General features: G+C 46.1%; 1 protein-coding gene across 3 annotated transcripts in view; it reads right to left on the bottom strand.

Annotated features, from left to right (window-relative positions):
• Positions 1 to 4,266: 4,266 nt before the first annotated feature.
• TEAD1 (TEA domain transcription factor 1) overlaps positions 4,267 to 13,475 on the bottom strand; it is a 253,092-nt gene continuing 243,883 nt past the window's right edge. For all 3 annotated transcript variants that reach the window (XM_040638827.1, XM_040638828.1, XM_040638826.1), the window contains 2 exons: positions 10,946 to 11,098; positions 4,267 to 5,264 (listed from right to left, as the gene is read on the bottom strand). In XM_040638827.1, the coding sequence (XP_040494761.1) occupies positions 5,151 to 5,264; positions 10,946 to 11,098 (267 nt within the window). In that variant the 3' untranslated portion in view covers positions 4,267 to 5,150. The remainder of the gene's footprint in view (positions 5,265 to 10,945; positions 11,099 to 13,475) is intronic.

Raw genomic sequence — 13,475 nt, 5'->3', positions numbered from 1 at the left:
TCCTGGTGAACCAAAGGCATTACGGTGATCTCAGAATATTTTTGGTCTCTCTACAAATTATCGTTATATGGCAGCACTTTTCTAAGCTGGAATCTCAAACCAAAGGCACTTCCATGCTAGAGCGCAGAAGATTTATAAATAGCTAAGTATTTGGTCGTGAATTTAAAAGGCAACTTTAAAAGTACAATTTGCTTTTCACACTAAACTATGAAGTTGGAAAACCTTCCGTTTTGGTGTATACATTTGAGAGTGCGGTCAGAGAACCGACTCGTGCTCAGTGTCCGATTTTAGACCAAGCGGTCAGTGTCCTATAGAACAGGAGGGGGAAAATGGGCTTACACAAGAGAACGGAGAACTTTTGCCTGTGCGGTTTCATCCGGGGCCAATTGGTGGATGGACGCGGAGGGCTGGGTCTGACTAGGCATTACTAAGGCACTGCTTACTGGAACGCTTTGGCAGCTCTGAATTGAAAACTCCCTAAAAAAGTAACAGTAGTAAGAGAAATGCTTCCAGCTTACAAAAGGGCTCACAGTTCCGAGGCAGCCTTTTGCACTGCACACCCTACACGCAACATCTCAGAAGATTTAAGGCTTTGCAGAAATGACATGTGCAGGGCTTTGCCACAGAAACGTCAACAGAAAGAAAGAAGCGATGCAGACATATGCTCTCGATGTCACAGGTGGGAACGCCAACACACAGAATCGGTTCTACCCTCCGTGAGGACGGGTGTAGTGTACCAGACAGAGCATATAAAAACTTACGCAAATCGTATGTACCTGGTTCATAAAACTGTCATCTCAGACGATTTAAATAATTTATGGTTGTACAAACACAGACTGCTAAAGCCACTACAGTATTGAGACCTAAAGACGACTTGGGTTGAAGTCATCCGGGGACTTTTAACGCCAAGTGCTGGGAACAGGGGCTGCTTTTTGGCTGGTCTGAGTGTGGGACATGGTGGCTGGGTTGCTTAGCAGATAAAACTTGGCCTCAGAGTCTGTGGCAGGTGAACTGTCCTCAGGTAAGCGAAAAGGCTCATCAGCGTTCGTATCTGCTCATGGCTGCCTCACGCAGCTCCAATCAGACCAGAGGCTCCGTGGGACAAGCGGCATCAGCATCGGGGCGATGCTGTGCTCTGGCGACGGAGGTTCTTAGTGCCCCCCTCTCTCCCGCACTGAGTCTGTGTACAGCTTCGTAGGGAACATTTAGGCATGAGCACCGAAGAGGAACAACCTCCACCGGGAGAGCCCAAGGAGTAAGTGGCCAGGTCCCAGAGCCTCACCCTGATTCTGTCACTAACCAGCTGGGTGACTGTGGGTAAGTCACACCTCCCCTCTGGGCCTCAATGTTCTCATCTGCTAAATGAAGGGGAGCAGGTTGTGCTCTCTTTCAGCTCAATAAAGAAAACTCTATCAGCCCTCTTCCAGAACAGGTCCCTCTCTCCTCCATCCGTTAAGATGCAGTGTTCCAAAGGCTTCCATAAATTCCAAAAACAGCACTGAGTGTAGGGCAGAAGGCAGACAGCACTGAGTGTAGGGCAGAAGGCAGACAGCACTGAGTGTAGGGCAGAAGGCAGAAGACCGGAGGAAGTTTACCGAAATGATGAAAGCGCTGGTCGTGAGACCCATACGCTTATGAGAATAATGAACACAGCTGGGACTTCTTTTACAGCTGGTAAACTAAGGAATGAAGGTCCAATCACAGAGGCCCTCACATAGGTGCGAGCTGATTATGGGGATGGTGGTGACCAGCTGTTCCCAACATCCCCAGGGATGAAGGGAGGAATCCTCTGTAGCAAGACAGACTCTGCTGTGAACGGAAAGTCATTTGAGTAACATTCCTACCTGCCTCTTCATGACCTGAAACGAGGCTCCCAGGACAGCAGCTTTCTCAGAGTGAAATGGAAGGAAGGATAAAGAAAATCTCAAATATGGCATTTGTGACCTGTAAGACCTAGGGCAGTGGTTCTCAACTAGGAGTGCTACTGCACTCCGTGGGATGTTTGGCGATGTCTGGAGATAGTCTGGGCTGTGCTGACAGCAGGGAGCGTGCGGTGGAGGCCAGGGACGCTGCGCAGGGTTGTCCCACAGAACAAAGAACTGCTCCCAACTGTCAGCGGTGTCAAGGCTGAGAAACCCCGACTTAGCATGGACCTTCTGGGATTCCAGAACCTGTTTGCAGAAGTCCTGAGAGTAACTTTAGGTCTCTTGCTAAGATGGAAACAAATGCCAACGGACCAGAGTCGGTCCTTCAGCTCTCCCCTGTGCAGGCTGTGGAAGACGGGCCTCCACGCTCTCCAGAAAGAAGACGAGAGGCCCTGACTCGAGGCTGCTCATGCTGGGTCACGAGGAGGTCCGGTACCCAAAAGAAGGCTGTAAGGACAGAGGCCTGGAAAGGCTTCTTATGGTCTGGGAAGCTTGACCGCTGGAGGGAGAAGACTGCGACGAAGGATGAAAGCCCACAGACAGCCCTGGATCAGGTGCTCCCGCACCGCCCCCGCCCCCACGCCTAACTTGGCAGAGACAGACAGAGGGCAAGGGTTCGGGTAACAGGATCAGTGGTTAAGACAGGGAAAATACTGCCCTGGAGAAAGCTGTAGAAGGACAAGACGAGAAGTAAATTTTTAAGGCTCTTAGAAATGTTTTTAAGAGCAAAAAGCAATCCTCCAGGTTGTTCTTGTAAATGCCCCACACTCAGCTCTGAAGGCATCTGGGGGAGGAGGGCACAGCCGGCCTCTGTGGGCTCAGCAGACTGGGTGTGCCCTTCTCTGCGGCCCGCAGGACCCCCGCAAGCTGCGCTTCCTGGGTCTATTTGTGCTTTGAAAAGTAAATCCCAAGAGTCCCCCTGGCAGACAGAAGAGCCTCATTCCTGCATGGGAAAGTGCATCAGATACTTCTGTCGCTTAAGTTCTGGGCTGGCTCTGGCCCTACAAGGTCCTTTAGTCCCCTTCATAGGGTCCTGGCCCGGGGAGAGTGGGGTTTCCCTTGAGGAAAGATGCGGGAGACAAGAGTGAAAGAAACATCCCTAGGAGGGGTGCCCAAGAGAAGTCATTAAGTATGATGACCACGGAAGAAGCTTCAGTGCCTGGGCAGAGGGCCAGACGGAAGGGCAGACCACGAGGGCAATCCTTCAAAGGCCCCCTAAGAATCAGAGAATGTATGTTAGTTTCTTTTTTGGAGGGAAGACAGACATCAGCCTACTGGTTTCTATGAGGGGTGTCCGTTCCAAATGGGAGAAGTTTTGCACTTTCTTCTCTGGTCTTCCAAGGAACCAGTGGCGTGAGTCCGGGAGAGGTCAGGCTTGGTCCCGTGGCTGCCTGTTTGCCACAAGCCAGCCACAGCCTTGTGCTCCTGACGACCAGACACTCTGATCACTATCCAGGCAGGGTCAGAGAGGTGGTGGGGCAGGGAAGCGGGTAAGGGACTTGGATGTGAAAGAACAAGGGATTTATTTTCTGGCCACGATAGGTTTCACAACTTAAAAACCTACTTCACGTTCTATTGTGCTCACCTATTCCTGACAATTATAAAAATGTCACTTTCCTCTGGGAGGCTGGGGAGTGTAACCATGTTTCCTTCCCAAGGAATCACTTATGGAAATAACCCAAGACACGCGGCCACTTCAAACCCACTCTGCCTGGGCAATGCTTTGGAATATTTGGGTTGGAAAGTTCAATTTCTCCTGGGAAGAGAACCTCCCAAATGAGTCTGCTTGAAAAAAAGTCCGAGAGCACGCTGGGCCTCTCAAACCTCCGCCAAACAAGTACTGTGACTTACTGAGAGATGTGGAGGAAACAGATGTCCTTAGAATGTATCTAGATCTAGGGACACAGACTGAGATACAGACACATATCAGCACCTGGCAAACAGATGACACTGAAGAGACAGATGTTCAATAAATATGTGTTCAGTAACTTATGTGTATGTGTGTGGCTGGGTACACACACACACATGCACACACAGTTACGGCAGGTTACCACGCAGACTGGTTCACCAGAAAGAATTTATCCACAGGCTGGTGAGGATGCTTGCAATTTTCCGGGGAGCAGAGATACTAAAACTGATGAGCCTTTTACTTGTTTGGTTGATGAAATTTCTCCCAGCCACAGGATTTTCTCTACTTTGCAGCTCACAGTGCAGTATTCATGCCAATTTTAAATTTCTGTTATTAAATTTCAGTGGTTCAAACATTTACTCATCTTAATAAAAAATTTGGTTGTCCATAGAAAATATAACTGCACACACAAGACTATAAACATTGTACGTTTAGATTTTCAGTATTTATCTACTTATTGCAAAAAGAGCCATCTTTTTTTTTCATTAAATAATCATCACATTAGTACAATACAATTTTATATTTTTTAAATATACTATATATGTTAAGGATAAGGGGTGAAGTTTTCTTCCTTTGTAATACCTGTTCAAGAGTTTAATGGATTAAGAGATTAGTTTTAACCTTGAGGAAAAAAAAAAAGTACAAATTTGTCTCATTAGAATATTTCTACCAAGCATTTAAGGCTATATTTTAACATTTGGTTTCGAAAAGAAAGAGAAGTTTCATTTAAAAAATAATTTAGTGAATTACATTCTTTCATAACTTCCACCCTAATTAGTTACAAAGATAAGTCTAAAGATTCTTAGCTTTGTGTACTAATTTACATTTATATTTAAAGATTAATTTTACTTGTATCTTAAAACAAGAAATTTTATGTTGAAAAAAGAAAAAAACAGAACTAAATACATTTGTATAAAGGCTGTAAATGCCCCATGGCAAATGCTCTGTCTCAGATTTTTTTTTTTCTACCACAATTAGAAACAGGTCTCTGCAGACAGAGACCCGGGTTCTTTAAGGTTCACCTTTCCCGAGAAAATTGTGGGCTGCGGATGTGAAGAACACACAGAAACCACTCAGATTTCTCTTTTTACAACTGTACCAGAACTTCACAGCTATAATGATAGTATGAACACATGAGAAAAAATGACTTCACTCAAACAGGATTTAGAAAAAGTCAGGGTGACCTCAGGGCCAGGGCACCCCCTGTGTGGTGAGGTTTACAGACAGTCATTCAATAATGGAGAGAGTGTGTGTGTGCGCACATACGTGTGTGTGTGTGTGTATATACAGATATCTATATATATAAATAACCATCTTCAGTCCTTTACAAGCCTGTAAATATGATGTTGTGCTCCATGTTCACTATTTGAAACTTCAAATACACAGGCCATGCAGAGGAGAGTTTCTTGTGTATCCCTGTTTGTTACCACCTGTTAAAAAAAAAAAAGAAAGAGAACTATAGACCTATATATACACACAAACACACACAGAGAGAGACACCACGTGGATGAAAACACACTCTATCCGTGCTATGGCCACTAGGATTTGCTTGGGGATGGACAGTCTCAAGTCCAACAGGCAGACCACTGCAGACGTCCCAGCCTCCCACTGCTCCCTCCAAGCACAACTCAGGATAATTATGGGGCTGACTTGAATCCTATCTGAACTTAGTTACCATGTGTAAGAAACACCTTACGGACAGGGTCTGAGCCATAATCCGAGGCCCCAAGAATTACTGCAGGTTTTTGGGAGGGTCAATTTCTTTACAACAAAGACCATTTTCTAGAATTCTGTCCCACGCGACAGTCGTTTCTCCTAGGAATTGCTTCCTATCTTATTCCTAAACTTCTACTCGATTTGTTTCACAACAGCCCACAATAGACGTGAGCCCCACGAATACTTAGCTCCGCACCGTTAACCAGCAGTGCTGGGACTCCGGACTCCGTAACAGACTCTGAGTAAGGCACGTGATGGAATCATGTCAACTGATCCCTCTTTCCATTTACACAGGCTTTACCTTTTGAAATGTACTCTTGACACATTGATCTGCTTCCCCTGTTGGTTCAAGTCCCTGGACTCCAGCTCTCTGCTCCTCCTGCCCATGGCCTTAGCCTGCGTTCTTATCTTGAGTGACCAGATCTAACCCAGGTCACTGCGGCCCCGACCTTGCCTGCTTCCCAGAGCCGTTCTCAGAAGGAACTTTCTAAAAGCAAATCTAGCCCAACTTCCCAACGGTTTCAGTGATGCTGTTATGTGTGTGTGTTTTGTTTGAAGACAGCCCAGTGTCTTCAAACTCTGAATCTGAGGGCCTAGGCCAGTGCCCGGGGGGGGGGGGGGGGCCCCCCCTCTCCCCACTCTGTCGGCTGCTTCACCCGTTCCGTTTCCCTTACCCTCAAGGCATCCGAGGGTGTGGTCCCTGACTGACGGATAAAATCTCACACGCTTACAATTTTCCCATCAGGGCACACAGCACGCCTGTAAGTACCTAGATTTGTGTGACTTTTTTCAACGCCAGCATCTTCAGTGGGCTGTAAGTTCCCGCAGAACGGGAACCATGCCTCCTAGTCATTAGCCTGGCGCACAGCCGTTGTTTAATAAAAACGTGCTGAACGAACGGCCAGCGACGTCACAGCCAACATAGGGTAACTGCTTAGCACACTCCGACTCGGCAGGGGCCGGTCCCGCGGAAAACTGCAGCAACTCCACGAGCGGCCGCCACGCCCGCTCCGCTCTGACGGGGAGGGAGGCCGGGGAGCGGACGGAACGTGGGAGAACCGTCAACGAAGACACCCAGATCGGACTTCGAAGACGTTTTTCCTAACCATCAAGCCACGCTGCTCCAGACAATGAACTGATACAGTAATAGATTATCTGCATTTTTTTTCCTGGGTAATAAAGATTTGATTCCGTACTGGTACCCACCTCCTTCCTGCCCCGTCTTACTTCCCGTCCCTTCGAAGCCTCACAGATCAAGACTGCAAGCATGCAGGCCTTCCGCCCTGGAAATCTCTCTCCCTCTCTCCCCATATGCAAAGAAATGCCATGTCCTGCTGCTTTTGCCTCCGGAACAGTCCCTGAATCCAGCCCCTTCTCCACCGCCACAGTCCAGGGTACCAGCGAAGCACCGGGACTCCCCCACCCTGAGCTGTCCCGGCTCCTCCCACTCCCATCGGTACACAGCCGGCGCGACAACCCTGTGAGCAGTAACTCTGACAACAACGCCCTCCTGCTAAAAACCCTGATGGCCTGTATTCAACTTCCAAACTTCAGGGTGAAAGGAAAACCTGTTTTCGAGCCTGCAAGGCCCAGGAGCGCCAGCCCCATCTGGCTGTTCCTACCCGGCCAGCTCCCTGCTCTCCTCTCACTCCATGCCAGCCACACGACCCTATTTCCAGTCCTCCCACCTGCCTGCCCACCTGTGGTGCTCTTCTCTACCCTCTCTGCCCAGTCAGCTAGCAGGATGGCCTCCACTGTTCCTTACCTAGGGAAGCCTTCTCCGACCTCCCTCACGAGGTCAAGTACTCCTGGCACCACTCTCTTGGCACTATGTACCCCCTCTGCCAGCCACCAGCCACCGCCTGGTTCACATCCACCTTGTGATTGCTTGAGGAACGCCTGCCTACGTCAGGCGCCCCCAGGATGGCTGCCCCCACCCCCGTCTAGTTCACGTCCCAGCACCTGACACTTAAAATACACACCCATGGAATGGCCCTTTTCTTGGTAGATCTGCAAAATGTTTATCTGTCAAGGCAACTTAAACATCAGCTTTAAACATGCCTGAGGATTCCCCGCCCCAATCTGAGTACAGGTACCTGCCAGGCAGCTCAACTGCTCTGAACGTCCAGGCGTCCGTTTCCAAGTACATGCAGCCACGCAGTGTACAGACGGTACATTCTGACACTGTAACCACTTCTTCACCTGTCTCTGTCCCCCGAGCAGGCCAAGATGTACTACGGGACAGGCGCTGTGTTTTACCTGCATTGCACTCTGGCAGCAAGCACAATCTCTCCATGGTTTAGCTGAATGAACGCAAATATTCCCAATAACCTTTGAGGTGGAGTGTGCAGACCCGAGCTTTTTGTTTGTAAATGGAGGAGGAAACTGAGTTCAGAGACTTTAAATGACTTACCCAAACCCAGGTCATAAAGTAGAGCTGGGTCTTAAAGCCCCAGTCTTCTGATTCCATGACCATGAAATATCCTGCGAAGTGTCTCTCCTGTCCTGTTACGTCTTCATTTACATCTGTCACTAGCTCTGTGACCTCAGGTAGGCCTAACTTTCCTTATCCATAAAATGGGAATAAATATGACCTCATAGTTCTGCAGTGAGAATTCCATAATATCACATTTACAGAAGATTTAGCACTGTCCCCGGAACCTCTATGACCTACCTTACCTTCTTGCAAACTTTCTAGGAAAGAATATGTCCTATTTGTCTTTTTCCTTTTTAGGCTCCAGGCCCAACATGGTGCTCGAACTCATGACCCTGAGATTAAGAGGCACCTCCTCTACCGACTGAGCCAGCCAGGGGCCCCGAGCTGTCCTAGACTTCATGGTTAAGATTCAAAAGGAGAAAAGAAAAAAATGTTTCCAGCAACCTGTACGTCTGTCTGAACACAACGTCCAAAGACGACAGGAATACTTGGCCTATAATTCAGTGACTATCTTCCTCGGCCTGTCTGGATATTGTCACTAAGGCCTGGCATTTACAGGTTCACCTCAATTTCTGTATCATCCTGATGAAATCAGAGTTTAGCTCACCAGCCAGTAAGGTCTGGAATTGATCGTGTTGACACGGGCTTTGTAATGCAATACCTAGTGACACGCCTACAACCACGTCTAGCAACTGCCGTCCTGGCCACGCTCCTACGTCCTACACGCCTACAACCACGTCCAGCTAGTGCCGTCCTGGCCACGCTCCTACGTCCTACACGCCTACAACCACGTCCAGCTAGTGCCGTCCTGGCCACGCTCCTACGTCCTACCCTGAGGAAGAGCTTTATCAATGAGATGATTTCATTCTCATAATCCAGGAGTGCTGGTTTAATTTCAGCTTTTCTAAGAGCTAAAATATTATTTCTAGTAGATATTTATTGAGAGCTACTAATTCTTCACAGCCAAGGAATTTCTCTAGTTGCTTCGTGATACATTTTGGAATTAATTTTATGCTCTCTGGACATCTAGGCTGCTTGAAGTCACATGTTCTCAAGCAGAAATATGGATTTGGTTTCACGGGTTTTGTGGCTAAAAAGATGCCTTAAATTTCTTCCAGGCCTCATGTTCCTCGGCTATGCTGTGTGAGTGACGTAGGGTTAGGGACTGAGGGCATATTCCTTAAAATGCTGAGACAGACTCAGAACTGGTTTGTGAGGACAGCTAGGAGTCCTTCCAAGAGAGGTGGGCCAGCCATTCACTCAGAATTTGGGTTAATTCCTAAGGCTGTTAACTGTCCACACCAAGGTATGATACACCCAACTTCTGCCCATCTGAGTGCGAAACTCACCTGCTCGTAACTCGCAACAGAAAGTGGCGCCGTGTCTGGTACCCACCAGCACCCCAAACCGTGAACTGCTCGGTTTTCACTAACGACCATTACAGACCAAGATGCTTATCAGTAATAGTTATTAAAGAGCAGGTTTTCCAAAGCTTCCCCCAGATGGCTAGTTTCTCACGGACACACCAGAGAATCCAGTGAGATTCTCTCTCAGGAGTAAATGAAAACAGCATGCAAAATGATCTGTCTGCCAACTGAATGCCCATCACGTGTCTGAACTCTTGAAATGCCCTGCAGCTCACTTAGCCCTCCCTGTAGCAGTCGGTCTCAACTCCCTGGGGAGCTATAAAAATAAAAGAAAAACCGTGATGCTGGCAGGACCCCACCCCGAAGGATTCTGATTTTATTTCTCTCAGCGGGGGCCCAGGCCTCAGAATTTTTAAAAGTTTCCTGGGTGAATCTGATATGCAGGAGGATTTTAATTTTTATAAGTTCTATTTATTCAGTTTTTATACTGTTATGAAGAAACTGGCTCCCACTGGCTCTTGGAAGTTAAATAGGAAGGCATTTCATGAGCTGGACAACCCACTGGTACCTTGACACTGACCAGGGAGGGTGTGTCTGTATCACGGAAACAGGCAAACACTAATAAATCAGGGTTGCGGGGGGCGGCGGTGGGGAGGTTGGAGGATAGCCTTCTTCTTCCTCTTCTTTTTTTTTTTTAAAGTAGCATGCCACTGATGGAGAACCCTGGTCTCAATGGGCCCCAAACCTCTGGGTAGAGAACTTCTGCTCTAAGTATTCTAGCTCAGAGTTTTGAGGACATCACTGTTCTTATAACCCTCCCAAGTCCCCACAGGAAGCTCCCATGAGAAATCTGTTTTAAAGTTAAATATGAGGGGACCATCCCCCATTCCCCAGGAAACTTCTCCCATCGTGGACCCTGAGCACCAACCACTGCTTTTACTTTCCCTTTAGCTGTCCAAGTTTGGACCATACTTTTCAGCCCCTGGGGACTATTTCCTGGTCATGACATTCTATTTTAATTTATATTTCTCATGGTGCTTAAGGGTTTGTATTTTGCTATCCTAATGTGCGTTACTTCTTATAAGGCTTTGCAGATCTTCGTGAAATGAGTCAGGGTGGATGTGAAGTACGAACCCATTGACTCAGCTTTTGTCTCATTTGCAATGTGCACACTATGCTGCTGGGTTTCAGGCATGGCTGACACTGGAATGACCTAGGGAACTATAAATATACATGCCTGGCTTCTAGCCTCAGAGCTCCTGATTTCGTGGGTCTACGATGCAGCCTTGGTATCAGGCTTTTAAAAGTTAAGTATTTAAAAAGCTCTCCATGCCTTTCTAACGTGCAGCTGAATTTATCCCCTTGAATTCCAGTTTTCCTGAGCTTAGAAAAGCTCAGCCCCGCCAGATGAGACCCTGTCTCTTCTACAGACCCGAGCCCAAACAGAGCCCAAGCCTGGCCCAGGCGCTGTGGACTCAAATGGTGGCCGACCGCCAGCCTGCTCAGCACCCGTCCCCAGCCCCCGCCCTGTCCCCTTCCCCTCCAGCTTCAGACTGCATTTGCCACAAGAAGAAAGGGGCAAAAACGTTACCAATAAAATTGTGAAGTTTTCCAGAACACTGTTCATCATATATTTCTCTGGTAAGTGTTTGAGCTTGTGGATGAAGTTTATCATATATTCACACATCGGGGAGCGGTTTATTCGGTACACAAAGCGGCCGTTCTCAAACCTTGCGTACTCCGTCTGTGAGGGGAAAAAGGAGTTGAGCACGTTTACATTTCTGACTTCGGAATACATGAAAAAGCTATGACTGTCTGCAAAAGCATTTTTCCTTTTCCAACAGGAACCCTCTGCTAGATGCTGTACTATCTACACGGCTGATTTAATTAACAAAAAATCCTATCTCCAAACTTAATGCCATACTCAGAAATCCATTATTTTTCTGGAAACTTAAAAAAACAAAAGGGGAAACAGGAGAGCTTATTTAAAGAAGGGCTGTCCAGGTCAGAAAGAAAAGAAAGCAAAGGTCAGAAAGAAATATAATCACCTATTTAGTGATTTTCTGCCTGGAAATCCGGGAGTGCAAGGCCCAGCCAATTACAGCTCTTAAAAGAGCCCACAGAAAATCCTCCTGCACTGTTACAAAGACCTCACAGGCCAACGACCAACGCAGCGAATCTCTCTACCTGGGGGAAAGCTATTTCACCCTGATCACGAGCTCCTGACTGTGAGTTACTTGGGTCTTTAATAAACAAGGGAAAGAAAGAAAATACTGGTATTGAAGATCCCACTGAAGCACCCAGAAATAAGAAACACAGCCCTAGACAGCCTTGGATCAAAGAGGAGTTAAAAAGGAAACTACAAACTATCTCAAGAGTCATGAAAAGGAAAATACTTGACGTCAAAACTTAGGGGCCCGATGGAGCTATACTTGGAGGAAACTTAACGAAGCAACTTCATGAGTTCATTATTAAAGGTAAAAAAATTATAGAACTAGACCACGTCTGAAATTTAAATAAAAGAAGAAAACCCACAAAACAGACCCAAGCCACAAAGAAACCAAAGGAAACCAGGAATAGGAAATTAATAAAGATAAAAGCTCAAATCGAGGTTAATAGAAATAAAAACCGTGGGCAGAATAAATAAAAAAACTGGTTCTTTAAAAAGTCAAAACAAAATCAAGCCTTCACAAGCTTAAGACCGAAAAGAGACAAAACCGCAATTACAGTAGAGATGGGAAGATCTGTAAAAGGTTACTTCACATAACTCTAAGGCAAAGAAAGCCTAGAGAGGATGATTTCCCAGCAAAGTATGAATTACTAATACTGAACCACAAAGGAGAAAACCCTAGTCCGTCGGTTAGGAGGGAAATGACTAAACCATTGCTCAGAGACTCACCACTGAAAAAGGTACAGAGACCAAATGGTTTCATCACTGGGTTTTATGTAACTCTTAAGGAATAATTATTCTCATTGTTACGCAAACACTGTCAGACCACAGGAAAAGGCAGGTGTCCCAAATCTTTTAATGAAATTGATGGACGTAAAGAGATTAGAAAAAGGAACAGACTAGTAACACTTAGGATATGCAAAAATCTTAGGCAGCCCAGCAAAGAGAATACATCAGTGTGTCCAAAGCAGGCCTTTCTCCAGGAATGCTGTGGTGGCCCCACACACGACAGGTATGAACGCGTGATGCCCAGAAACCGGACAAAAATCATACGAAGAGATGCCGAAAAGGCATTCGATAAAATATTGCAGCTGTTGCTAATAAAAACCCTAGGTACAACAGGAATAGAAAGAAAGCACTTAAATATAAAATAAAGACCATTTATAAAATCCAACAGTGAATATACCCGCAAATGGCAAAACCCCAAAACCAACTCTATGGGCAGCAGTTAACTACTTCTTTTTATGACAGTGTTGGAGGTTTTAGCAAATAGAAAGAAGGTGAGAAAATAACCAAAACAGAAAAGGTGGCAAAAACGTTGGAAAAGAAGAGATAAAATAAAGCCTTCTCTTTTTGCTGCTGCTATGACCATATACACAGAAAAATCCAAGAGTCTAGGGGAAAAAACCCACTGGAGATAAATAAGGGAAGGAACATGGCAAGATGGCCAGATAAAACATATATAAGCAAAAACCAAGAGCTTTCCTCTCTTCTAGTAATTAAAATCTAGAAATGGGAAATTGCATTAACAAATTATATAGTATTTAGAAATATATTTAACAAGGAAGGGATAAACCTGTATGTGAAAACTATAAAATCTTATCAAGATAAATGAGATGGAAATGCAAATAGGTTCTCAAATGGAAACATTTAGTATTGGTAATGTGTCCATTTATCCCAAAATAATGTCTAAACCAAGTACAATTACAATTAGATTGATCAAGAGAGGATTTTGGTTTTCTTTACTTCTGCTTTTTTAACTGATCTCATTTTGTGGGAGAATAAATGCTGTTTACTAGCCTGGAAAATATATGGAAAACAACAGCCAGACTGACTTGCGTCAGCAGATATAAGAATGTGCTATAAAGCCACTGTAATCAAATCAACACGGTATTGGGACATGTAGAGATAAATGGGGGGGGGGGGGGCGTCAGAGAGACTCCAGGAATGG

The sequence above is a fragment of the Ursus maritimus genome, unplaced genomic scaffold (assembly GCF_017311325.1).
Source record: "Ursus maritimus isolate PB19 unplaced genomic scaffold, ASM1731132v1 scaffold_23, whole genome shotgun sequence".
Taxonomy (NCBI): domain Eukaryota; kingdom Metazoa; phylum Chordata; class Mammalia; order Carnivora; family Ursidae; genus Ursus; species Ursus maritimus.
The sequence above is the reverse complement of the archived record's forward strand: the minus strand, read 5'-3'. Positions and strand labels throughout refer to the sequence as shown.